Source organism: Nelusetta ayraudi, unplaced genomic scaffold (assembly GCF_046127955.1).
Source record: "Nelusetta ayraudi isolate G7.1 ecotype Tasmania unplaced genomic scaffold, CSIRO-AGI_Nayr_v1 ptg000016l, whole genome shotgun sequence".
Lineage (NCBI taxonomy): Eukaryota > Metazoa > Chordata > Actinopteri > Tetraodontiformes > Monacanthidae > Nelusetta > Nelusetta ayraudi.
Genome location: NW_027466066.1, coordinates 2,665,330 through 2,693,171, shown reverse-complemented (window position 1 = coordinate 2,693,171; position 27,842 = coordinate 2,665,330). Strand labels below are relative to the sequence as shown.

The 27,842-nt window shown below is 48.5% G+C and overlaps 1 protein-coding gene, 1 long non-coding RNA gene and 2 other non-coding genes across 4 annotated transcripts; 3 read left to right on the top strand and 1 right to left on the bottom strand.

Moving 5' to 3' along the window:
• Positions 1–978: 978 nt before the first annotated feature.
• On the bottom strand, positions 979–25,703 carry sphk1 (sphingosine kinase 1). Its single transcript, XM_076023858.1, has 5 exons — positions 24,901–25,703; positions 15,660–15,809; positions 11,053–11,147; positions 9,869–9,984; positions 979–6,693 (listed from the first exon to the last, which is right to left on the bottom strand). The coding sequence occupies exons 1-5, from the start codon at positions 25,325–25,327 to the stop codon at positions 5,778–5,780; spliced, it is 1,704 nt and encodes a 567-aa protein (XP_075879973.1). The 5' UTR covers positions 25,328–25,703; the 3' UTR covers positions 979–5,777.
• A 742-nt stretch (positions 25,704–26,445) lies between these two features.
• LOC142886731 (uncharacterized) lies at positions 26,446–27,806 on the top strand. The gene is made up of 4 exons (XR_012926445.1): positions 26,446–26,605; positions 26,884–26,956; positions 27,147–27,457; positions 27,652–27,806. It is a non-coding gene; the product is annotated as an uncharacterized LOC142886731 (long non-coding RNA).
• Positions 27,243–27,316, top strand: LOC142887041 (small nucleolar RNA SNORD49). The gene has a single exon (XR_012926489.1). It is a non-coding gene; the product is annotated as a small nucleolar RNA SNORD49 (small nucleolar RNA).
• LOC142887040 (small nucleolar RNA R38) lies at positions 27,489–27,559 on the top strand. The gene has a single exon (XR_012926488.1). It is a non-coding gene; the product is annotated as a small nucleolar RNA R38 (small nucleolar RNA).
• Positions 27,807–27,842: the final 36 nt, after the last annotated feature.

The window sequence follows — 27,842 nt, the reverse complement described above, 5'->3', positions numbered from 1 at the left end:
GCACACAGTACGGAAAACCGCTGACACTGTCAGCGTTTCCTCCTCCGGCCTGCGCTGCTATGCTCAGCTGCACTCTGGAGTTCAGGTCACTTCCTCTTCATCAAGCTGCAACAGAGTCAGTAAATCAAGTAATAAATCAAATAATACTGATATCACATGTTGTGCGTCTCTCTTTTTTTTTTTAAAGGATCCGGTAAAGCTGTTATTTGCTTGGTCGTGTCCTCTTCGGTCTCAGGAAATTACCTTGAGCAACAAGATCCATTCAGCCTGCGCCAGATTGGAAACCGGTGGCACGTCGAGCGATTTCAGGCTGGACCTCTGGCTCCCTCTAGCGAAGAAAGGGGAGAAATGCACTTTCCCTGGCCACGCCTTGCGGGAGCTGGCTGCTTCATTGGCGTGGTATTTGACAAAGCTCAGGTTTAAGAATGTATACACAATCAATTTGCATTGAAGTGGCTGGCAGAAGATTCTTCAATTTTATTTTATTTTTTGCACTTATTGAGGGACGCGTCTCTGTGATGAGTGCCCTGTGTGACATCACGAAAGTTCTTCGTTTGATTGTTTTTCATGTTTGGTTGGATGGTTGTTGGCTTCATTGGTTTGCAGTTGGAAAAAAGAGAAGACCGCCTGTGAGCGTTTTTTTTTTTTTTTTTTTTTCATTTTTATTATTATTATTATTATTATTAGGGTGTGCAGAACCCAGAAATAATAATCAACAAACTGTTATCCGTTGAAAGAAGAGAAAACACTCATACACTTGGAGATTATTTTTGTATTGCAAACCATTACCTGGATGAAAAGTACATGTTTTTGTCTTCTTGTAGCTGGTTCAACATTTAGTGAGCAATGTCAATGTAAGTCTACACTCAGCAGTCCCCCTAAAATGCACAGAAAACATATCGTAGGATAGCCAACCGTCTTCTGCACTGACTAGATGAAGCGGTCAGAAAGAGGCAGCACAGGAGAGAAGTGATTCATCTACATCTTTATTTCCGTTCAGAAAAACAGACAGCAGAAAATAAACCTGGTTCGCTCCGAGAATGCAATGACAACCCCTCACAGATGTTACATAGCCATGAATCAGATAAGAAAGTTGGCATTTGCTCTTTGTATTCTACACGGTAAAGCTCGGAAGGCCTGGAGCAGCCTCAGCGTCTCCCTCTTAAAGCCAAAATGCAAACGTTGCATGTATGATTGTTGTCTTTTTTTTTTCTTCTCTTTTTAATTTTCTGTGCATCTACTATCTGCTTTCTTAGATTCCTAGATAACACTAAGGCACTTACTAGAAAATGTTTGTTTTTTTCCTCCCCCTTGTAATCCCTATTTTCAACTACAGTCAAGCGCTATGAAACAGGGCCGTTTTCACATTCACACCCACCACACGGTGCTGATCTCTACCGCCTGGCGCAGGAGGCCACACCAACACAACAAAACAACGGGGAAAACATTCGGCGAAAACAAGAGAGTATTACAAAATAAGTCGTTTCTGTTGATAATCTCACATGACCTTCTGGAACTGTGTATAAAATGCATCGGTATAGTTTTACAAAGACACATCTTGACATTTGTATTTTAAGAAAAGCCGCCTGTAAAATAAACTGTAGCAGTGTAAAAAAAAAAAAAAAAAAGAAAAGAAAAGAAAACAACAACATGTTTTTCCCATATTTAACTGACACTAAACAAAATATAATAATCTGGACCCTTCATGAATGAGGGACTTTATGACTTTATGTTTATGAGCCGCACATTATGGGAAGCGGGTACGAAAAGATGGCCTCTTCTGCCATGCGCGAGATATTCCAGCAGGGGGAGCCCTCTCTCCGGATATCTGCAGCCATGACAAGGCAATTTGCATAGCTCGACGCTCTCTCCGCCCTGATGAGATGCGAGCGTGTGTTGCACGTTTCGTCATGAACCGTGCACGAAGAGGGCGGGCTGCTGTTTCACGAGCGCGGCCCGCAGAGCGTGACGGAGCCATTCCAAGCACCTGGATGTGGCCTCACTGAGGACAGGAAGCACGTTGTGCAAACAAAGTAGACCGAACTGTCACACGGTACATGGAAGTATGTAAATATGTAAAAAATAAATAAATAAATAAATAAATCAAGTCGAAGGCAAGGAGCCGGCACTGCAGTGAGTATGAAAGATGGAGGAGGTCAAGCTTGGAGCGCACCAAAGCTGAGAGACAGAGAGAGGTTTAAAGGCCCAGTGCATAACGTTTACAAGGTTCCATCGAGATTTAGATCAAACAAATGTCAAACAAATACACATATATATATATATATATATATAGATATATATCTATATAGATATATCTATATATACATCATGATTTGAAGGGTAGTTTTGCAAATGGATGATTCGAATAATTGTCAGGGTGGGCAGTGATTGGAGTGTGCGTGCGTGACCCACACTGCATAATTGATGTTTTGATAGCACTCACCTAGTTCGATCGTAGCCCTGATGTCCAGCGTTAACGCATGACAAACATATATGTCACTGCGTTTGCAGTACCATTTCTTACCACTAGGTGCCACTGTATCGTACACACTGGGCCTTTAATAAGTTGGCATTTTGCAATTTTTTTTCTTCTTCTTTGTTGACAATGGTCTTGACCACAGAGATCCAGGATTGGCAGTATATCGCCTGTTAAGAATAGATGACTCTCTCTCTCTCCCTCAGCCAAATGTTCATTATTTATTTAAGTGCATTTTTCCTGTTAACAGAGGCTGAAAGACTGCTTTATTTTCGTTTTGGCTCAGGATTTTTTTTTTTATTTATTCACTTATGCCTTATTTATTTGTGCTTCTTTCTTTAATCTCTTTGTCACACTTTGACTCCACTTGTTTCAGAGTTTAAATATGACAAAGGTACTGAAAGTACTTCAGCAGTAATATTCTAATGTCACGATATTTTCTTTTGCAGCAATATATCGCCAAAGTGAACTTCATATTGAAGCAGGCCTTCAGACAGTGTTGCATCAATGAGGAAAGTTGGAATTCCCAGCTGCAGCAGCAGCAGCAGCAGCAGCAAAGGGGTCAAGGGCACATGAGAATAAAACAAAACATAAGTTTTAGCCCCTGTCCGCACCCCCAATGATCTCCACCCGCTCCCTACAGACTTCCCTTCTGTTTACATTATGTCAAGACGTTTTAATATTTATGCCTCCCCACCCCCCACCCCCACTCCAGTGGAAGCCACCAATGTAAGGAGGGGGAAGAGGAACAAAGAAAAGAAAGCGGCGGGAAAAAAAATAATGTGCTCCATCAGCTCGCTGCGCCCGGGATGGCAGCGGCACGCTCGACAAAAAGATTCCAGCGGCTTTTGATTCCTCTCTCTCTCTCTCTCTTCGCACCCAATTATTCTGTCTGACGTTCCGGTTCAGATTTTGGGCAGAATGGCTCATTTGGTACAGCGGAGACATATGTGGTATTCTCTGCCCGCCCCCCCCCCCACCCCCCCACCCTTGCCTCGCGATATATATCTGCAGAATTTATTCCTATGGTCATGATGTTCAGCTGCTGCAGGTGCAATGCTCTTGGAGCGGCCATGCTGACCTGAAATAAACCAGGGTGCCTGCGATGTTGGAGGTCGCTAATGATATTATTAACATCTGCACTCTCCTCCTCCGCCCTTGTTCTAATTCTCAGCTCCACGGCGGTTGGAGACGGCACAGCCCGAGCCGAGCGCTTGACTTCCTGTGGCCACACATTGATCCCTTTCCATATGCAACGTTCTGGCGCCGAGTGCCTCCTCTTCCTCGCAGCCGACAGACTTAAAAGCTTCCGTGCGACGGCCAGAAAGAAAAACTCAGTTTTTGCCCACTTTCGGAGATGTCGAGCGAAAACACAGAGGACACAGCAGGTGCCGATGGCTCGTTAACCAAAAGCGAATCCGAGGACGGCAAGAGGTGGAGGAGGACGAGAAAGAGGAGGAGTGGGGATCATATGCACAGTAGCAGACCGTGCCCATCCCCCTCGCTAAGTGCTGCAGAGATACAAGCGCGTGTGTGTGTGTGTGTAAGTGTGTGTGTGTGCACGCAAGCTCAGAAAGAGGGGGATGGGGGTAAGAAAGTGAGAGTGTGTTTTTATGTTGGAGCCGAGGTGGTCGGCACACTTGGAGGACGGTTGGCGGAGTGCGCAGGGTTACACAGCGGACAGGTGAGGGGATGCGAGCTAGCTGGAGCAGTTTTAGCATCGCCGCGCTAGCACGAAACGGGGTGTTTCTGATGACGTAGCCGGCCAGGCACTACAAATTGTTCATTCACCACTTCATCTGTCTCGATTTTGGATTATGTTTAAATGATTAAAACAATGTGCCCACAGTATCTGCAGCAATCTACTTGTACTTGTCTACTTGTCTATAGTGCAGTGCGTTTTGAGCTAATATGCTAATGTCAGCAAAAGACATTCTTGCGTTTTGCGACCGACAACTGGTACGCTGACGATCCAATTGGGACGTGATCCGCAGCTGCGAGTTCTGGCTTCTGATGATAATCAAATGCAACAATCCAAACTATCAGATCTGCAATTGTTCAGATTTTTTTTCCCCCATGTAAGCTATGCAAAGATTAAAGATTTTGCTACTTTAAATCCCCAAAGGATTTATATCTCCTCGCTAAGAAGGCTCCTCTCTGCCCGGCTAAAGGGAAGGCAGTGGCCCAAGAGGAGGATTGCCAGCCTGCAGTAGTACAGCGAGACGGGCGTGGGGGGAAGGGGCGGGGAGGAGGGAGGGGGGGCTTTGTACGAGAGCCTCACGGGACGGAAATTAAAAAAGAAAAAGGGGAAGGGAAAAAATGTGCTTCTCTTCACGTGTGTCAAGCTTATGAGGTCAGACAGCGGAGTGCACAATGCACTACTCGGCCAAATCTCCTCACGCACAATATCACATGTACAAACACTGGAAACGCACACAAACGTACACAAAAGGTCTATCTTGCGCGCGCACACATACACACACACACACACACACACGTTCCATCAAGCGCAAATCCCAACGTGGTTCTCTGAGCTGGGACCAGCCAGCCACGAAAAAAAACAAAATAACCACAGCCATGGCTTTGACCCTGAATCAAACCTTGGAGGAATCTGAGTCTGTAAAAAGTGGGCAAAAATGTCTTTGGTAGAAAAATAGAGGAATATTTCCAGAGGCTGATCATGAGTCTTTGGCACTTCTGAAAACACAGCATATAGACAGAAACTGAGGATGAAAGGTCAAATGACAGCGGACAGCTAAAAAGAATTGGCCTCACACGAGATGAATTTGCCGCGCCCCAGTCTGAAGCAAACAATCAATATTGCTCCAGTGTGTGGCGTCAGGGTGATTATTTTACCGCTCCCGACTGATTAGGAGCCTTCCAGATCTAGAATAATCAGCAACACTGGTCAATAATTCCACGTGGGCTTCTTCCTGTGAAAGTCCGGCAACAGGCAATGAGAAAAACGCAGCCTGGGATGCGTCACGGGCCAGGCGTTTTACAGTTGCGAACATACACAGGCGCCAAAGACTAACAAAACAGAACCCTCATTATGGTGGAGTTTTCTCTCTTTCTTTTTTAGTCTGAATTAAAAAAACAAACACCTGATCTGAATCTGAAGTCTCGAGAATGTCTGTGAGATTTTCTGTTTCTGCAATCTTTACCACCCCTGGCAGGGGTGTAGTCTTGGACGAATGGTCTGCTTGATTTGGGAGGATACTGAAGCGTTCTCAACATCCGCTCGGATTTGCCGATCGTCTAGTGTGAGGCCAACTTTAAAAAAAAAAAAAATCTCTATAGTTCAGCCACATATGAGTCTGGCCAATCCCGGGTGGACTTGTGCCTCCACGGGCCCGTACTCCACCATCTCCCCGTCCACGGTGATCATGCCCTGCGGCGAGATGGGCTCCAGCCGCAGCGCCTTCACCTTCTCGTACACCAGGTGGGGGCAGCCGCACGCCAGGTGGGCCCCCTTCTCCATGGCCAGGAAGAGGCGCAGCAGGGCGGGGCGCGAGATACCCGCCGTCACGTAGAACAGGTGGATCACGCCGTCGTCGGCCGCCGCGCCAGGCGCAGTCCACAGGTCCTCGGCCAGGTGGGACTGGTAAATCGCCAGCACCAGGACAAAGTCCTCCTCCTCGACCACGGTCCAGTCCTCTGGGACCGGCTGGTCCAGGCCGGCGAGCAGAGAGTCCGCCGGCGCTCTCCTCTTGCCAGCGTCGCCCGGGGGGTCCGCCTTCTTGGCGGTGAAGGCGTTGTTGGAGGTGTTGGTGATGGCGTTGCGGTTGGAGTTGGCGCTGTTACGGTTGTGCCGCGAGTTGAGGTTGGGCGAGGCGTTGGGGACGAGGCGGCAGGGCAGCGACGAGCACAGCGACAGGCGCTGAGGCGTGGCCGGGGGGTTCGCGGTCTTGACGCCCCCTCCCTTCGGGTGCCGGGACGGCTCACGGACGGGCAGGTACGCCAGCCGGCCCTGGTAGATCTTGAGGGAGGCCAGGCGCACCAGGGTGCCCATGAGGAAGCGGATGGCGCCGACGTGGCGGTACTTCTCGCTCTCGATGTCCACGTCGGCCACGAAGCCCCAGGCCAGGGAGAGGAAGGAGAAGAGGCGCTGGCGAGAGGCCAAGTGGATGGAGACCAGGTCCAGGGAGCCAACCAGACCTTTGCACAGCATGAAGCCACAGCTGAGCAGCAGCTCCTCGTTCCACGCCGGAGGTGACCTGAGGGGTGAGGGGCGGGGGGCACACAAAGTTAAGTTAAAAGTTAAAGTCCCAGTGACTGTCACGTCCCCAAGGATGCAAAATTTGTCCTCTGCATTTGACCCATCATCGCCTGGGGGAGCGGTGGGCAGCTGCAGTGCCGCGCCCGGGAATCATTGGGTGATCTAGCCCCCGAGTTGCAACCCTGAAAACTGAGTGGCAAGCAGGGAGGCAATGGATACCATTTTTTACAGTCTTTGCTACAACCCGACAGCAACAGATCAAACCCAGAACCTACCAGTCTCAGGACGGACACTCTACCACTAGACCGCTGAGCTGGTTACACACAAAGCAGACACACAAAGAAAACACGCAACGGAAAAGGGACAGAGGCAGTCGTGGCGTGACCCAGGAACGTGTTTTTATGTGTACTCACAAATCTTTCGTCTTTCAGAAAGTTGCTTGAACCCACTTACGCTTGATGAAAACTTTCTCACAGAAAAGCAGCGAGTCCTAGAACTGGATCTGTTGGATAATGAATGTGAGGCTTCGAGACTCATTTAAAAGGGTAATTGGAGTGGCGCTTCTGGCTCGATCAAAGGCAAAGGAAATTCGAAACCTCTTCTGCTCTCCCGAGGGAACGAACCACCACGCAGAGAACCAACACTCTCCGATTAAAAAAAACAACAACAACAAGAAGAAAAAAGCAACCTCACTCCTCCAACATTGGCTCAAGGTCAGGTAAGCCAAGCGGGAAGTTGCCGGACTTCTGCTCTGTTGACAGGAGAAGGATTTAGGTATGCGACACACATATAGTTCGTTTCGGGCATGAAAATTGTATTTAAACAGCGAAGCAGCATCAAACTTTAAAGTGGTTTTCCTTCCTTTAGACTCGTGTCCTTTAACTTCCTTTCCTTTACCTTTAGACCACGCATTTTCAGTGGAAAGATTTCCTCTATTTGGTCGATTTAGTGGACTCTCACTAATCCGTCTTGAAAGGCGCCGTTCTTCAGCGTCCTCTCAGTTTGAGCCAAAAACTGGAAGCAACTGATGTTGTCCTTCAAATAAAATCCCACAGGAAGAAGAAAAAGAAGCAACTGTGATGGAGCTGCTGCAGAGGAGACAGCGGGAATGCAGTGGCAGTGGATACAGTTTCATCAGAACTGGATGCCAAAGAACAAACAACGGCACTGATAGCTTCTCGCGGTGGGAAACAGAATCAATCCAAACATTTTCACATAATTATTGGACCTAAAACATTTCTTTTCCCCCCAAAAAAAACTTCATTTCGGAACTTTACGAAAAAAACGATGGATGTATTTGTCAAGATGACTGGTTTTCTTTAAAACATTTAGAGGAGAAGTGCTTAGGGAGATACAAAACAAAACTTAAAAAAAAAAAATAATAATAATACTGTTGGCACTCAGCATGTCACTTTGCCAGTGATATCAGGAAACACAGATACAAAAGATGACAGAAAAAAGGGAAATCTTCTCTAACGAAGCAGGGCAACAACCACCCCTTTTTTAAACAAAGAAAGAAAGAAAAAAGAAGAGCTGTAATAAGAATAAGAACAAAAACAAAAAACTAGGGCATCAAGGAAGCAGCAGACTTGCACAAGGGAGCACAGCCATCGTGACGCGCGAGAACAAACTGACAAAAACGCACATGGAAAAACACGGGCTTCAACACATCAAGGAGTGAGTGCAGGTAAACGAGGGACAGGTGCAACTCGTCATGTGTAATTAGAGCGGGAGCGAGCAAGAGGGCGAGCGAGCGAGGAAGGATGGGTCAGGGACAAACAGAGCGCGGAGGGTGACCTTCAAAATAAAAGAGGAGGGAGAAAACAGACAAATATAGAAGGTCCAGCCGGGAAACAGACAACAGAGGAGGGGGATGGGAGGGAGGGGGGGGGGGGCTGTGCATTTCCACAAATACACAAAGAGCGTTGGTCGATCAGGGGGGAAGCCTTGTCAGCTCAATCCCCAACTCAGAGAATGAAAAATAGATTACAGGCAAATTGAATTTGGTTTTCAAACACTGCTTTGCTGTGTGGCGAGGTTTCTATTTTGGATTGCTCAATGGGATGGATAGCTGGGCTTCCACGCGTCATTGGCTCGCACTGCCATCAGCGGCTCCCTCTGGACGCTTAGACCAAATGGTGTCAATACCCTTGGATTGTTTCATGTCAACACATTAATAGTCCACACTGTATTGCCTGGCAGCCTCGCAAGCAAATGCTGAACTTATATTAGCGTGATATTACATTGGCATTGCTCTGTTACATGCCTGATAAACGCTGGTAGTTGCATTCGTTTCACTGTTCGGATTAAAGATTGACGCTCCTGTGAAGTTCATTACACTGGAAAGTTCAACTTGTCATGCCTGGGAAAACTGTTGTTTCCTGGGAAGGAAACAATTAGTAAAACCATCCTTTCACTTCAACTCAAGTCAACAAGGTGCAAGTTGAGGTGAGTTCAGGGCTTTATAGGATGTCATTTATGAGCTTAATTCATCAGCAAAATATACAGTTTTGAAATGTTCTGTTTGAGAAAAAGACACCGATTGGTCAAGAATATAAAAAACAAACAGGTTGGATGTTAACGATTTTAGACTATATTTATCAGCATTACAAAGTAGCATGGGAAAAAAACCCACAAGGGACAAATAAAGGACAGAGGACATTAAAAAGCGAAGCAACATTTTAGGGGCGTACGAGAGACTAAACTACTCCTCACACCAGCAGACCGCAAATCGCAGTTTAATGGACCCGAGCAGCGGGCCGAGCAATAAATTTGCGGTTTTACTCTCACGCGGCGCCAAACCGCGAAGCGTCCAGATGGACGATGCGATGGGACGACTTGGTCCCACAGCTGCACTTCCCGGCAACGAGCGCTCGCGACGCACGCGTTTTTCCAAACGCATTACATCGCTCCTGCGAGACCGCCGGCAGCCTGGCGCGACCTCGGCTGCGCGGCTGCTCTCCCCCGGCTTCGCTCTCAGCCGAGGAACCAAGCGTGTGCCCACTCAGCCTGTGGCATAATTACACAGAGAGGAGATAAATCGTCCCCCTTTTAGCGGCGAGGAAAGTTCTTTTTTTTACTTTTTTTTTTTTTGGTGAGGCCGTTTTTTGGGTTTTTTTTTTTTTTTTTTTTGGTCCATGCATTTAAATGACTCATTAATAAGTGCGACTCACTGTGAGTAGTGGTGGATGGAGGCGGCCAGGGCGTTGCCTGAGCCACCTGGTAGAATCCCCAGAGGGGTCTGGATGGCCTCCTGCCAGTCGTCTCGCTCCATCAGACCGTTTATCACCTGAGTGAGCAGGAACAATGGACAGCCGTCAGGGCGGACGCAGGGCAGAAGGCAAACATGTCACAAAGTCTTTGACGGAACATTTGATCTTTGACATGAATATTAATCGGGGAGAGACTCGCAGCGAAGTGACAGACCAACAAAATTTGCACAAACTGCACCCATGAATGTTTCAAGAGGTTTGTGATTTTACAATTTTCTGTTTCAGGATGTGAATAACGCACGGGATCGAGAAGTTATTTTCTCTTCGGAATCCAAATGCACGAAAGGTGACAGCATTTACACCTCCCGGCCAGCGGGTGTTGCACTCACCCTTGACTCGTTTTTGCGTTCTGACAGGTTGACGCCAAATTAACGATACCATTCTCAACCCAGCGCAGTTCATAATGTGAGCTTGAGACTAAAACTTGCACTCAAAAAGTATTCGAGAGGCTCCTCAGAGGTCATCATCAATTTGCCAGCCAAACATTTTAGACCTGATTTAAAAATATATATATATAATTATTTCATCACGTATTTCCAATATTTTTTCCAAAAAATGGAAACTTTCGTTCTCTGCCGTTTTTATTAACCTATGAGACCTTACTACTACTACTACTAATAATAATAATAATCATAATAATTTCCATTCTTTCTCCATGCTGCCACTTTTAATCATCACTATGTTGTCATGGGAAACTTCCCCATGAGAAATGAGTTTAAAAGGCTGCACTCCACTTCAGTGTTCTCCAGCAGAGAGCACCATATACCCACAACACTGCCAGCAAAGGGAGGTAAGTGCAAGCCTTTTAATCCATACATTTAGGTGCAAAAAAAAAAAAAAAAAAACCCGCTTCCACACTGAAGCCACAGCTTAATTTCTCAAAGCCAACGAGCGATATTAAACTGGCACTTTGAGTCTCAGGCTACATTGAGTTGCAGCCGCTGTTATTAAAGCTGAATAATTCATGTTTTGTTTGTTTTTTTTGGTTCACCTTTATCTAAAGCCTTGAAATTAAATGCATATTGATTTGGCCCAAACCGTCTGACCCCTCGTTAATAATAACGTCGGTACGACGGCGAAAGCACCTCAAACAGCAGCCCATCCCCCGACATGATGACCAGAGCGTCCCACTGCGACAGGTCGGCCTTCTTCACCACCTCTCGCGCGTGGTTCTGGTGCTCTGGAAGGGGGGGGGTGGGGGGGGGGAATAACATTTGAAAAAAAACATATGTTGGAGCAAACAGGCTGGCATAAATTAATAAATAAATAAAGAGATAAATAGGGGGCAGAAAAAGAGACGCGGCGCCTTCATCAGCAGCCGCTGGTGTGGGAATCAGGGAGATTAGAGCCGCAAAGAGATTCAATTTCCCCCCCACATCACATTAGCGGAGTGAAAAATCCGAGGCAGCTTATAGACGGACGGCATATCTGTATGTGTGTGTGTGTGTGTGTGTGTGTGTGTGTGTGTGTGCTTGCTGGATGCATTTTTTTTCCCGCCTGCTGTGCTCACAAGTGTGGGTTAATGCGCCGGCTCTGGCTATTTGCTCAGCCTAGTTTTATTGGCATCGTCCTTGAGTGGGTCCCTCTGCAGGGGGCGGCCAGAGAGTGGGCAGCCGGAGCAGCTGCGGCTCCCCAGTGTGTCGCGCAGAGGAGGACAAGGAGGAGGAAGAGGAGGTTGAGGAGGGAGAGGAGGAAGAGGAGGAAGAGGAGGAAGAGGAGGTTGAGGAGGAAGAGGAGGAAGGGCGGATGGCAGGAGAAGAAAATGTTCTTCTCCGTGTCGGAGCGACGTCAGTCCTGGCAGCGTTTTTCATCCCGGACTCAAACGGAGCAGCTTCACACGCTTATTTAGATATTCCCAAACAAACCCCTGCAGAGTTGCAGGGGAAACGGCATATTTAGCCATCTGTTTACAGCCTTGTGCAACTCTCTGTTGGACCCCCCCAAAACTGAGGAGAGACTTGAAGGTTTTATGAGGAGAGACTCTGAGTCTGTTCTGTTTGGTTCAGACAGGTGTCGTTTCCATGGTGACAGCCAGTTTACCCCAGTTCTGCTGTGCACGTGAGGAGTTCAGGGCACCTTGTAAGTGACAGGCAAAAGGCACAGAGCGGGTCGCTGAAAGGAGAGTCGGAATTTTATTCATGAACTCCAACATACACTCGCCACTCGGCCACTTATTTCTTCTATGTAAGCTGTCAAGACGGTTGTATTAGTGTGTAACTCCCGGTAGACTCAGGAGCAGTCTGAGAAACACTCAGAACAGAAGCCCGTCTAACCACGTTCCAAGTCACTTGAATCCCCTTTCTCCCCTCGTTCTGATGATGGGCTTTGGCCCATCAGGTACCAGCGGCAGGGGTTCCTGTCAGGTGTATCCATCCTCTAGTTGTGACATCACAGAGGGCTGACAGGAGGGCGTGACAGCGCAAACTTTGTAAGAAATGAAGCAAACAAATGAAGGATGGATTTCTAACTGATCAATGACAATAATAATAATAATATTTTGAGATTTTGAGAAGAAACAGGGACATCAAATGGCTACATTTTAGATTGCAGTGCTCTCACCCTCTCCCACGCTTGCCAGTTAACTACTGTGGCCCTGCACACACAAACCTGGATAGCTTAGGCACCCTCTTCTTCGTTGGTTTGTTTAAGGATGCAAGCATTCACCATAAATACGAAACCCACTGTAAGGTGGGCTGGATTGTCCACACTGGGCTTCCTTAGAAAAATGGCAGTGCAAGATGGCAGCTAACTGGGTGCAACACCCTTGATCTACGGATATACTTAGAAATAAGAACTGTTACGGGAAGGAAAACCAAAAATAATTTTACTGAACTGTGAGTATACACTTTTACCAAGGTATTTATGGGCTGTGTATTAAGCTTTTATCAATATCAAAAAAATCGTCAATCAGACCAAATATTACACACTGGACCTTCCAGCACCAATCCTGGACACAATTGCAAACATTTGGTATTTCTTCTCCTCCACTTTCTTCACTCTCCCATGCTGCCACTGCTGCCTCTGCTGCCGCCGCCGCCGCCGCCGGCCGTTTGTTTGCCGACTTCCAGGGAGCGGTGGGCGGTAATGCAGTGCTGCAATGACTGACAGGGGCAGAGGGAGTAGCGGCAGTGCCCGGCTGACTCAGCAGTCTCCGACCGGCTGGGGGTTGGGGGGAGGTGGACGGAGGGACGGTGGAGGGAAAGGGGGAGGGATGGAGGGAGGGATGGAGGCTCCAGCTGATGAAGCTTTACTTCCACTGCTGCCACTTGCTTATTCAAGAGAGGAGAGCGCGGAGAAGCTAGCGAGGCCGGGCTACAGCTGATAATTACACTTGAGAACCTTCCAGCTCCCTGCCGCCCAGTGCATTTCAAATGCAGCTCGACTTCATGTCACGCCGCTGCGCTCTGAGGTCGGCCGGGGCGAAGACAGCAGCTCGCTACACTGGAGCCTTCATACAGTATGTAGAAGGTACAGGCCCGGCAATAGAAGCGCCTTCGCTGGGTAGCGTCTCATCCCCGGGGCGAGGCCCATGTCACGGTCATCAAGGAGCCGAGCGACGGGTACAAACTGCTCCTCGCCCGCCAGTCCGTCCCGTCGCCGTTCGTCGGCAAAGGTATGCACATTCTGTACTTAAGTAAAAGTACGGATACTTGTATAAAAAAAAAAAGAAGAGATAATTCTGGTGAAAAGTAAAAGTACTGGTTCAACTCCTTTGCTTAAGTAAAAGTAAGAAAGTAAACAACTCCCCTTCAAGCAACAACAACGAGAATAAATAATAGCTAAAACAGATTTTGCATCTTTTAAGCACTTTTGGGCACAAAGGTGACGAGTGTACTTTTCCGATGTAAGGTGTAGAAAGTACAGATATTTGTGTACAAATGCAGGGAGTGAAAGCAAAAAGTCTTGATAAAAAGAAAGACCCAAGTAAAGTACAGACACGTGAAGAAAATCTACTTAAGGACTTGTGTTGTCAAAAATATCGATATATTGATTAAATATCGATATTGAAAACTAGAAACGGTTCAATATGACTTTTCCGTAGTATCGATACTCGGGACTTCCCCCACCACCCGTCGACGAAACTTCCGCGGTTGCTCGTATCGAAAATCGTATTGCAAGTCAATACTTCTCCACATATCGTATTGAAGTTTGAAATCCAGTATCGTGACAACACTATTTAGGACAGGAACAAAGTATTTGCACTCTGTCCGTCACAGGGCAGCCCCCGCCCCACCGTCCCATCTCCACCGCTCGGGTCGATCGCTGATAATTACTCTGTCTTTTTTTTCCCCTCCCTCCTTCCTCTCTCGCTGTTCCATCTGCTGACCTTTCCCTTTACCCCCCCCCCCCCCCCCCGCCCCCCGCGACTCCCCCAATCCCAAGAGTCCTTGTGAGGCACGCACATCAGCCCTCATTGTCAAACATGCAAACAGAACCCCTCCCTTCTCCTCCTCCTCCTCCTCCTCCTCCACCTCCTCACGCTGATCCATTTGACAGCTGCACCCGTCAAAACCGCCGGTCCCGACAAACAGAATCTGTGACGGTTTTCCCCTCTTTCCTGCCATTTCCCCGTCCGCTTCAAGCAAGGCGGCGGCGGCGGCTCATTGTCATCGCGGGCGAGGGTCAGTCAGAGTTCAGCTCCGACTCCTGATGACAGCCACCAGCCGCACGGCTCCGCTTTAAGGTCACCGAACGCAGCGGCTCGTTCAGAACGCGCAGCAGCTGGAGAGACTGGAGCGAGATTTTAATGAGTATCGCCGCCCGTGCGCGAGCGCCGTCGAGATGGCACGCAGATGTGAGCGAGCGAGCGCACGCGTGTCCCGGACCGCTTTTGAAATAAATGCACGGTGGAGGCCGCAGAGGACGGAGCCGCCCGCGGCGGAGGGGGTGGGGGTAAAAAAATAAATAAAATTGTTTATACTGCGAGTTTAAGCGTAATCCCGAGCAACCTTGTTTTTCATGCGGGATTAAAGGGGGGCTTGCGGCTGAAACACATGTGGCAATATGGTGTCCGCACATGTGTGTCATGCAGAGGTGACAAGTAACAAAGTAGAGATACTTTGCTACTGTACTTAAGTAGATTTTTCAGGCAGCTCTATCCAGGTATTTCTTTTTCTGATGGCTTTTTACTTTTACTTGCGCCATTCGTACACATATCAGTACTTCCGACCCACAACATCGGGGGGAAAAAAAAACATCCAGCTTAATTTAGTGTTTAAAAGTGTTCAAAAGATAGAAATCCTGCAAAATGTATTATTATTAATTATGTAGAAAATAACATTGGTTTTTGTCATTAAAAGTGCAAATATCCAATAATGGATTGATAATAAACTGGTCATTACAATCACTGAAAACAATTTGGTTGTGGTGCAGGTGAAAGAGAGAAAAAAAGCGTTTATGTAGATGGTTAACATACAGTATATGTACACTATATACAATATAGTATACAGTACTGAGAGTACCAAAGTGGTTCAAACTCATCCAATGCTCATGCAAGACCACTGGTCAGTTCAGTCCAGATTATTCTGTCAGAACTTCAGCACCTTTACTTTCTTACTTCTACTTGAGTAAAGGAGTTGAATCAGTACTTTTACTTTCACGGGACTATTTATTTTACACATGCAGTGTCCGCACTTCTGCTCAAGTAGCAGGAAGTGAGTACTTTCGCCTCTTCTGGTGTCGTGCCACTGACCTGTGATGACGAGGGTGTACGGGACGGCCGCCTCGGTCAGCATGCCCTGCACGTGGCCGCTGAAGAGCTGCAAGGCCTGGCCACGGCCGCTGTGAGGGTTCACCAGGATCATGACCCTGCAGGGCCGCCGCACCTCGGTGTACGTGGCGCCTGGCGTGGAGAGGGAGGGGGGGGGATAAGAGGAGGTCCCGTTAGTGCACGATCAAACACTGGTATCCGCAGAGGACAGATTCCTCCCTCCAGGAAGAGGAGAGGCCAGGATTCAAACCAGCGACTCTAAATATCGAATATATAAATGTTAAAGGTTAAGTGTGTAATATTTGGAGATTTTGAAGACGAAACAGCAACCGCAAGTGGTTATATTTCAGATTGCAGCGTCGTTCACTCCCCCCCCCCCACCCCCCCTCCTGAGCCTCCCTGTGAGCTACAGTGGCCTGCGCCAAAGCAGTCACCCTAATTACGAAAAGGTCACTGGACCTTTAATATTTCTCCGGGGATGTCAAGGTTTCAAGGGCCTGCAGGATCGAGACCACCACCGTCCTCGTCCCTGCAACATTTAAGTCGTCCTCCTGTTGCTCGCGTTCTTGAGGGAGGACGACTTGAAGGGCATTTCTAGCTCAAAGGCAAGTCGCCGCTCCAGCGCCTTCACACCACTGCCAGCACGTGACTGTGGACCATTTCACACCATGTGTATGTTGGAAGTGAGGGGGCTACTGCCTCTATGCATTCGGATGGAGATTATTCAGAAGCATCCAGGGACTCCTCCTCTTGTGTGGATACACACGGTTTCTCCGCCAGATGTGAAAACATCTCAGAGGGCCACTACATATTTGGCCGTTTTGGATCGTCTTTCACCAACTAAATGGAAAAGGGCCTGAAGCAGGGGTGGGCTAACCATGGCCCGAGGGTCATAAGCGACCCGCTAAGTTTCTTAATCCTGTCCACAGAACGTGAAGAAATTATATTAATAGGAAGTAAACCATAAAATAATTTTTGTAAAATAATTGTATTTCACCCATTTTTGTCTGTGTTTTTAGAGTAATTTCAATAAAGAGTTAAATTCCGCGGGGCTTCAAAGACACATCATTTGTTGGAAGGCCTTTGTTCATTTTCAATGCACATTGAAGCACGTTTTCTACAAAACACTCCATCCATCTTGCTCCTGCTCCGGCAATTTTAGAACCCATCGTGGCCCACCAGTCAAAAAGTTTGCCCACTCCGGGTCTAAGCTCAAAGCGAAACCTTCAAAGTCATCAGCTGGAATCATTTCACGGCAAGAAAACGTCAGCTGTCCAGTAGGTTTTTTCCAACGACCCCCCCCCCCCACACACACACCAAACTCATTACATTCAATTAATCCGACCCAAACCTTGGGCTAAATTCTTGCAAATACTGGCGGCCGTCAAAGAGGCCCGTTCACCCGTTAACCCAAGCAGCTGTGACTTGCAGCTGAAGCAGCTGAAACACATCACCGCCTGCTATCCAATTAGCTCGCTCCGCAGCCACCGCAGCGAGCACAGCTGAGATGCCAGCCTCGTCAAGTAATTACTGGTCAATGAGGATTTTCATCGCTCGCTCTCTCTCTCTCTCTCTCGCCGTCACTCGCTTCTTTTTCTTTCCTGCGCAGCGTTATTTCCAGCGTTTTTTGGGACGCCTCCTTGATTGTGACAGCAGCAATCCTTCTTTCCGTTTGTTGACAGTGCTAATCACCACACTCAACAACAAACAACGTTTTGGCACAGAGCATATAACTGCAATTTGACGAGTGAGTCAGTCGTGTCATCACTGTGAATGAACCACGTTCGAACGACGAGGCCAATTAAATTGGATCGAGGGAAAGATGCGGCAGAACTCAAAGCAACGCTAGAAAATACTTTTGGTGTTTTTTCTTCTTTTGGAATCGAAGAGCTTAAAACCAACGGGCCGAGAGCAGATCAACATCGAGAACAGACGAAAAGCAAAGCGGCTCGCAAAACATCCTGAGGGACTTGGACTGGAAGCCGAGGAGAAACTAATATTTCCTCGTTTGTTTATGTTCCTACTGGTGATCCCTCGATTCAGAGAAAGCAATACAACCACTGGCTGTCTTCACAGTGGAGCCCCTGTGTTTCGACTTCACGAACTGACTTTGTGGATTCTTCTGACTAGATATTTTTCGACTCGTATTTGCAAATGACTCTCGATGTTATACCGACTGGTAGGCGTGTGTTAAATAGTTCCAAGGTACTTAGAGGCAAACCACACCTTCGCAGTTTACCTTTAAATCTTCTTATGCGCGCCTACACGGCGATTAGCTCCGATTCACGACGTTAAATTCTAAGCTACCGGATTAAAACATTTTGCCGTGTGCACACAAAGCAATGCAGGCAAGATGGTTTACTGCTCTGTGATGCTTTTCAACATGCACGAATTAAACAAATGACACTGTACGTGTTATTAGGGAGACGCAAATCTGATTGCTTCCATCATTGAGATGCTAATCTTCACAGACATTTAGCAACAAAAGCAATATTCAGAAAATAATAAGAATTAGCCCTCCGTTTGCAGCCAACTGCAAAAACATGAGCTTCCTGCAAAAAAGGTTTTGCTGCAATGTCCAATTGAACGGGCCAAAACAAAACCAGCCACAGGACAGTCAGGGCTGAATCCAACTCCTGGCTGGGAGTATCGTCACTAACTTGAGAATGCGCCCTTCGTGACATCACAGATTTTGAGAACAGTAAATTCAGTCAAGTAAATGATGGCCTTTCTTTTTTCATTTCTGGGGAGTTCACGGACAAGACGGAGAAATTGTGAAATGAAATGATGAAACAATGACAAAACTGCTGAATAACTGCCGAATAGCCGAAACTCAAACTTAGAGCTTTCCCCATTTAAAAGCAGCTGCTAATCTCAGCAGATCATTGAAAATTAAACGAGTGCTTATTGATCTCCTCATCCGACATTCAGAAAGAGAGGAAATGAAGTGCGTTAAATGGGCTGAACTGTCAGCGTGTTTCCCAAAATCCCTGACTTGATTCCGACCCAGCGGAAAAGTCAAAGTGTATTGGCTGAAAAGTGGGCTGGAGCGGCTGCGGCTCCAGCGATAGCCACTTAATAAAACTTGCAGAGTGGCTGCACAGTAATTAAAGGCCCGAAAAGATGGGATGATCTCATTACATTTATACATTTGTATAGATTACATGACTTCTACTTAGCTGAATAATGAGCTTGCTGTTGGACATGATAACATTTCCATTCATCTACGATCCATATTAATGTGGCCGGATTGGGTTCGTGGTGAAACAGGGTGCCGGTCGAAGAGTTGGCAGCCTTTGTTCAGTGGCCGCCGGGGGAAGATCGCTCAAGGGGCGGATTTTCAGCAGACAACCTTGACCTTTAAAGCAGACGCAGACTCACGGCAGGAACTATTGAACGACGGACCAAAATAAAACCCATTACCGGGGTTTGCCGAGGACAAAACAAATCTCAGCCTTGGGCAAAGTTATTATGACTTTTCAAGCAGGAAAATGGAAACAGAAGGAAAAGATGCAGTGGCAGTTTGCTCACGACATATGAATATTGGACAACCAAGTCAGGCGGCCTCATCTCTATCCACAGTAGAACGCTTTTCCAGGTGTTCTTAGCATTCAGTGACCAATCACCACCTTTTCAGGCAGCGATTTCCCAAGAAAAAACACAGGTAGCAGCAGTGCACCTAGCGTTGCTAAAGAGATTAGCGTGGATGAGTTTAGCGTTTTATCAGACGTCTTTTTCCCACATTAACGGAGGATCAAAGAATGGTACTGATTTTTTTTTGTTGTTGGGTTCCACACTGACTGGCTTTGCGAAGAGTTTTGCATGTTGCTCATCGACAAGAAGCCTTGAGCTGATGCTACCTAGCTAAACAGGAAAAATGAACTGACTGGCCAATTGTCATTGACAGAAGGTCCAATCATCTCCAGCTCTCTGTGGGCTCGTTACCAGATGGACAGGTATATCATAAATGAAAAGGATCTAGGAAATATTTCATTTGGTCGGGCGTGTTCTGAACTGGTTAGCATAACAGTGAGACTCGCTGCTGCTGCTGCTGCGTCTCCAACCTTATATGGCCTGCGATGACAGAACGCATTAAAATATCTCCGAGAACAAGGCGTAAACCGAGCAGGAAAAGTGAGGAGAGGGTGCAAAAACACACAGGCACACGTGAAAGCTGGCTCCACTCATCCACACAGGGTTGGCATTATGTCGCCTGTGTCGGAGCACAATGTGGCTTTCAGGCAACAAAAAGCTCCTCTGAAGCGCGGCCCAGAATGGAGTGGAAACTGGCTTTTGACAGGGCTTTAGGTTCGGGGTTTCGAGCATGCGAGGCTGAATAGCACGCCATTCATGGAGCTAAACGCACTCTGGGCCGAGTCAACCCTAAACAAATACAGCTCAGCAGCTTTCTGTCCCGAGTCATGAAACCCGGAGTTGTGCAGCCGGACGGAAAAGGAAGAAACGTCCCGGCCGTGTGGGCTCAGGCCTGGTCTCTGATTGGTTTGAGCCAATCAGGAAGAGCTGTGACCTGTGAGGGAAATGCTAAATCAGTCTGGCTCTCGCGCGGCCGTCACCCTGACAGGTGGCGCTAACGGCCTCCTGCGCAGGAATGTGTTCTTTAAAACCGGTTTCGGTTCACAACAAAAGGTTGGATGAGACCTTAAACGCACCTTGAAACAGAAATAAAGGTCAGGTAGGGTAGCGCTCAGATACTGGCATCTATTTATTTGACTTCCCAGTGGTGACCACCAAGTGTCTGATGAAATAAATCCGAGCAGATTGAGGAACATCTGCAGTTTTAGTTGAATACAGAGCAGTTTGCAAAACTTAAAAAAAATAAAATTAAAAAAAAGAATGCTGAATAGCTTCACAGCCGAGACTCCTTCAGTGAGGGCAGCTAAGAGACAAATTGATTCATTAATAGTTATTTTTCTGCGCAGCAGCAAAAAAAAAAAAACTCTGTCTCTGTCTATTTTTTCCATATTCTCTCTGAGGTGTGTGTGTGTGTGTGTGTGTGTGTGCGTGCGTTGGTGCGTGTGAGCGAGCGAGCGATAAAAAGAGGGAGACAGATCGAGAGGATACGTGGCCGTAATTGAAATCTGTCTGTGATGTGAAATCAGATACCTGCAGGCAGATCCCGTATATTAGTGGGGCAAACACACACACACACACACACGCACACACACAAACACACACACACACACACGCAGGCAGGCAGCCAGCCAACAGACAGGCCTGGCGTGTGACTCCGTGTCAGTGTTAATAAGCGCTGAGCTGACAGGAAACAGTCATCATCTTGTCGCCGCATCTGCGTCCCGGCTCCACCGCCGCTAAATACTGATGTACCTTCCGTGTGTGGCGCCGCGGCACAGGTGGGATTTGTTAAAACCGTGACACGCAAATTTGGAGGGGGGGGGGGGGGTGGGAGGAGTCCCTCCCCTGGAGAGGAAGAAGCGGGGTGGGGGGGTGGGGGGTAAACAAATACGTGGGCTGTTTGCTGAAAGCAGCCTCAGTCAGGAGGGGATATATTTACATCCAGACTCGTCTGCAAACAAGTCGCGTTCCTTCTGAGGTCTGTCTGGATGGGTGTGGGGGGGGTGCTCTGGTGGCGGGGGGGTTCCGGGTGCCCACTGAGGCGTCGCCAGGCTGCCAGGAGGCGGCGGGTGGGGGCGCTGACAGGCCATCAGAGCCGCGTGTCACACGGCGGAGGGCGGAGGGTCCGCAGGGACCAGGCTGCCGGCCGGACGGACGGTGGTTGAAGCCTGGTGCGGTGACACCAGGCTTCAGGGGGGGTGGCGGATCTTGGCTGACGGGCAAACACCTGATCCTGCTGCCACAGGGGCTGAGATATAATCAATTTTTTGAGGGGGGGGGGGGGGGGCAACGTCCTGGACGCGCAGGAAGAGCAGGAGCTCCCGTCACAGCTCAGGCTGTGAGATGATCTTTGCACGCGAACTCCACCCACTTTCTTTAGTTCTCTATTCTTGACTTGAGAAAACTGCACATTTAGCCCTCTGTTTGCAGCCAGCCACATAGAGACTCCGCTTTTAGCTTCCCGCTACAGCCGTCGGGTCAGAGAGAAGTCGGCTGCAAGGCGGAGCCACCTGGCTTGGGGGTCCCGCCAGTGGCGTGGGATGGGGTGTCGGTGCCCTTTGTGACATCATGAAAGGTTGATTTACAGAACTGTGCGGCGTTAGGACACACTTTCTGATAAGTAAAAGGAGTAACGGGTGGACTTTTCTGAGGACGTGACCAAAAACACATGTAATCATCCAGAAATCAGGACATTTAGCCCTCTGTTTACAGCCTCCTGCAAAAGGCCCGATGCTTTCTTGCCCCTCCCACGTGCTTTTGATCCACGATGAAAAAAACTTAGAACTGGGGGAAGAAGCAGCACACGGGCATTTCTCATTCACGAGTGATTCGCCGTCAGGCTGAGAGGCACAAATTATCACGGGCTGGGCCGACACAAGGAGAATCAAACACGGCCGAAGCGGTGCGAGAAAAAAAAGAGAAGGAGGAAAAAAAAAATCCACAACGCATTCCGTCTGAAATGTATCGCGCCTCACACGGGGCCGCTTGAAAAGCAGCGCGGGGATCCAGCCAGCGGCGACGCAGGCGGTCGGCGGTACGAAAGAGTCAAAGCTTGTAACCATCATCTCATTTCTTCGCATGCAATCGCTCCCGCTAAGCTTCTCCTCAGCGCGGGGTGGGGGAGGGGGAGGGGGAGCGGCGAGAGGGGGGGGGGGGGCATTAGCGTGTGCAGGTTTGTATCATGGTGCGTGTGCGCGCACTTCATTATTTACGCCTCATTCATTCCAACGAACCTCCTGGTGCCAAAAAAGTCGTAAAAAAAATAATAAAAAAAAAAATGAATAAATCGGAAATCGACGCGGCTCGTCCGAACTCCATTAGAGCAAATCTGCGGGATTACAACCTCATTGTGGAAGTTAACTCTGAGATATTTGGGCTTTTATTAATTTTGCATGGGTGGGCGACAGCCCTCCCCCACTAAGTACCAATCTAGCGGCGGCGGTGGCACTTTTTAATCCAACCTTTCCATCTGCAGCGGCAGATGAGATGACACGCAATTAACTCGGCTCGGGGTAAATACGCTAAAAGAGATTAGAGCGACGCCCGCTGACTTTCACGCACCCTCTACGGGCAAAAAAGGGGGAGGGGGGGGGGGGACAGACAGACGGACAGACGGGGGGATGGACGGGTGCTCCCGCTCCCCTCCGTTGCCGCGGAGCCGCTCGTCTGAAATCATCGCATAATAAATACGAGCCCAACGCCGCCTTATTGGGGCCCGGGCGCCCCGGATGTGGAGCGCTAAAACAAGCTCATCAATTAGTGATGCCGCCGCATCATGTCGAGGACGCCGTGCTGGAAAGAGGAAGTGAGGAGGAGGAACGTGAAAACGCACACACACACACACACACACACACACACACACACAGGAAAAATGGAAATAAAAAGTCCGGGTTTGGGATGGGATGGAAGGTGGCGGTCATCGCAGTGGGAGGGGCGGAGTTTTTGGGGGATGTGAGGGTGGAGGGGTGGGGTTTGTGTTGGTGGGAGGGTCTCGGGTTACCGTCACCGGTCCTGACTGCCTGAGACTCGGAGCGGTGTTGGCTGCAGACCAGAGGGAGGCTGCTGGATGTTCCTCAACACACACACACACACACACACACACACACACACACACACACACACACACACACACACACACACACACACACACACACACACACACACACAGAGCCTCTCATGTGTGTGTTGGCAGCGTGTTCACCTGGAGGCTGCGACCTCGTCCCCGACGCCGCTACATTAAACCCGCCTCCGTTCCGACATGGCAAGCGACGTTCCTGATTCGTCACTGTCAACTCGGATACGCCGCCTCCCTTCTGAGCATCCCTGGCCGCTGCCTGCCTGCTTTATATTTAAAGGTCCAACATGATGAGATTTTTTTTATCAGCGCTGGTCTCCAGCGGAGTGGCCTTGCACTGTTAATTCTCAAAAAAGACCTCTACAGTAAAAAAAAAAAAATATGACATTCAGTTAGCCCTTTGTTTGCAACCTGCTGCAAAAACACTCGGTTTTAGCTTCCTGCAACAGCTGACGGGGGGGACAAAGGGGACAAACTCAGGGTGGAAGGACGCTGGGTTGTTGTCACTCGCGGGGCGCAGGTGTTCAAGAGGTGCGACTGCCCACTGTGACATCACAATGGGCTGATTTCAAGAACCTGAAAGATGGAGGAAGGGGGAAAAAAAGCAGCTAAAAATATGCTTTCCTTATTCCGGGGGCGTTAACCAGGGACAGGTTCCTATTGTTAGAAAACGCTGGAACGGAGAATTTAGCGAGCCGCGAGAATCCGACGCGAGGAATCGTTGACTTGAAACTTCCAGCTAACGGAATCAATCATTCCACCCCGGTTTGAACACCAGCCCGTCGTGCAGCCTCCCGCCCAGATGAGTGATGGGGGTAATTAGGAGCATAAACGCGTCTTGTAGGGCCCTCCGTGTTGATTACCGACTCGTTGCAGCGACGGAGGCAGGGACGCTAATGAGAGCGCAAGACAAAGGAACCCGAGGACAGGCTGCATTTTTGAACAAAGCAAGACATGTCGGGACCTAATTAGTCGTCGCCGTCGTCGGCGCGCCCCGAAAAAAACAAAACAGGCTTCTTGTTTTCGGGTCTTGATTTGCTTCCCCCTCCAGCCGCCACCTGAAAAGTGGCAGGGGTGGAAAATAATGAAGGCGTGGTGTGAGAGCGGTAACTCCAGCCGAGGAGATCAAGGGAGTGAAATGCGGCCCGTTTGCAAGTTGGGCGGGTTTGGATTTCCAGCAGGTTGACAATACACCCGACTCCAACCCCCCCCCCCCCCCCACCAACCCTTTGAAAACGTGGGAGCAGGTCGATGAGCCTGCAGGCAGAACAGGTCACAGTTGGGAATGTGCATGTAAACGTGCACCCTCTCAATTGTCCAACCTGTTTGTGGGAACTGGGTGCCAGCGGATTGTGTGGCAGCAAAGGAATCTATTGAATGGTGATCATCAAGAGGAGGCGCTTGACACGACCAGAGCAAAGAGAACAACACCACTAATGATGTCGATGATGATGATGATGATGATGATGATGATGATGATGATGGGTCTGCTTGTGCAGTAAAAGTTGCACGGTAATCTGTCGGGGTCAGGGTGGGGAGGTGTTCCATGCTCACCGTCTCTCCGGGGCGCCTGCAGCGCGGACGCGTCCCTGATGGCCCGAGCCCACCTCTCCGCCTCCCGCAGGTTGGCGAGCGGGTCCTGGACGAGCGCCACCCGAAAGCACTGCTCCACCCTCTGGCGGGCCACCCCGGCGCTCATCCAGCGCCTCTTGAACGGGTAGAAATAGGCGGTGAAGTAGGCGCCCGCGTCGGCGCCGTCCGGCCCTCGGTACGCCCGGCAGCCCACGCAGTCCGCCAGGCTGAACACCACCTTGGTCCGGCCGGGCGACGAGGAGATCCGCTGGACGGTGAGCGCGCTCTCCGTCAGGCTCACCGAGTAGCGGAGCCTGTCGTTGAGCGTGTCGGTGAACTCCCCGTACAGCGCGCCCACCAGCCCGTTCCGCTGGCGGGACGGGTCCGGTTCAGAGGCGCCTTTCTCCATCCCTGGACGGAGAGAGTTTTCGACGCGTCCCGCAGGCCGGTGGTGCGGATGGCGGTGCGGTGCGAACTGAGAGGCTGCGCTCGTCAAGCCCGCTCCGGCCGGGACCCCCTCGGAGTGTGTGCGTGCGTGCGTGCGCGCAAACAGCAGCCTTTTCCGGTTCGGAGTCTCTCCCTAGTGACCGAAAGGGGGAATGGCAGGGATGGAGCCGGAGGAGGAGAGCAGAGGAGTGGTGAGGAGAGGAGAGGAGAGGAAAGCAGAGGAGCAGCAGCACGGCGTCCTCATCGTCACCTCCCCCGGAAACACTCAACTCAGGTGCAACCAGCCCTGCAAAAGTACTCTGTCGCGTCAAAGAATAGAATTTAGTGGAGTAGTGGAACAGTTGTTTAGCGACACAAACGCGCTTTGAGGCGTGTAGCACTTACAATGAGTAAGATGAAATCCTTTTTTTTTTTTTTTTTTTTTTTTAAATTGGAGCCAACACTTACGTTTCTGTAAATAATACACAAATGCAAGCACTATTTCAATAAGATGAAAAATATCCCCTTGCATGTAAACAAATAATAATAAAAAAAAAATTAAGGAAACTTTTTCTTTGTTTAGTTTAAGAAGCCAATTTGTCTTTGACATATTCAAAATGAGAAGTGGCGTTGTGTAACTGAAATTGTGTGGGTCCCTTCAGAGTAAAAGAACTAACTTTGTAACTTTGAAATATAAGAAGAAATTAGGATTTAACCATAAAATCATTTAAAACAATTACAGTGTCTTTTAATTTTTGTGTTACAAATTTGTTTATGAGAAATCTAGTTAAAGCACTGCACAATTATGAAGAAACATTCACACCCCTCTTCATTCTGAATAAGGCTTTCGAATTATAAAATAAAATATTACGATTTTTTTTTTTTTTTTTTTTTTTTCCCTATGCTCAGTATTTCAAAGGCACAAGTTACGGCTTTAGTAAGTACGCATTTTTACCATTTCTACGATATAAAGCTGCCGTGGAATAGTTGCCAGGTTGGCATGAGTTTTACTATTTTCTTAACAAACACTTTCTGGCAACTTGGTAAAGTTAACGCGGCATCCCGCCCAGTTAGGATGACGTAGACAGTGACGCATGCGTGGTATATAAACATCGTCACGCGAGATTTGAAGTCCTCGGCTCTTGGACCTCGTTGAGTGACTGTGGCTGCGCCATTCGTACCGACAACATGCTGCTGTTCTCTACTTTCCTGCGGTTTTGTTTGGCCGTGAACTACATCACAGACGAACCACCTTGATCAGGTAAAAATATGACAAACTTAACTTTGAGTTGCTAGAAGTTAATTGCTGGTTTACCATGAATGCTACTCGCTAGCTGGCTAGCTACTAGCCAATGAGGCCGACACGTGCAAGGAGACAAGTTTGGTTCAAAGGGAATATTGAGTATTAACTTGCACATATATTAACAAGAGTTACGTCATTGTAAAATGAAGTAATAAGCAGTACATACCTGAAATGAGTGAATGCAAATGCGGCCTTGGTGGAGACGACGGCTCATGTCAGCATGTGATCTTTCGCAGATGGGCCTGGTTGACTCGGAACGTGTCCCGTCTTCCTGCCGTCCAAAGTCTTGCAAGATGATCGAGATGGAAGGTAGGAGTCGCATCACTCTGTTTCATTACCGAGGTCTTGCTCTACACATGATGAATCTTGTTATCCCTGTCTGAAAAGAAATACGTGTGGAAAACAATGGTACCTGACTCGCGGCAGGTTAAAACCCCGCTGTGACATTCTGCCTTGCAAACGGTGACTAATGAATTGCATTGTTGTCTTGGTGTTGTAGGTCTGTGGCTCTGCTGCCCCGCAGGCGCTTCATCAGTGGACCTCTGATGGCGTTCAGGTGTCTCACTGCTGATTTCATTCCACCGTGAAATCCTCAACCAGTGACGAAAACTGCTGCATAGGAAGTGCCGTCAGATGCGATAACTGACGAGGGCAATAGCCGTTCTGAGAAGTGCTCCCCTCACCTGTTCTTTGCAACCAATGCTGAGTCCGAACGCTCGCTTGGACACCCATAAATCTCTCACTACGGGCCAGAAGGCCCGTCGAACCTGATGAGAAGGCGAAACCTGGGAGCTGAGCTGGCCAAATCAGGTAACTACTCTAAACTTGGACTTGATTGAAGTCAAGCCGCTGATGATACAAGTTATCCCTGTCTGAAACCCTAGTGTGGAGTCATGGTAATCTGAGGCTTGTCCAGAGAGAACGCCAATGCATTTTATTTATTGTGGCCTTAACAGTGAAATGATTGTCACCATTTCTCAATTCATTTTTATGTTCTTTCACAGCTGAGCTACGTTGAAGTGCAAGCAACACAAGTTTGGGATCCAGAAGACTGACGCTGCAATAAAAACCAATGCAGAATCCTGCTAAAACTAAAGATGAGATGTTACTTCTAGAAATCACTAATGTTCATATAACTTTTGTAATAAAAACTTTAATGTATGAACAGATTTGTTGTGTACTGGGCAGTGATTTT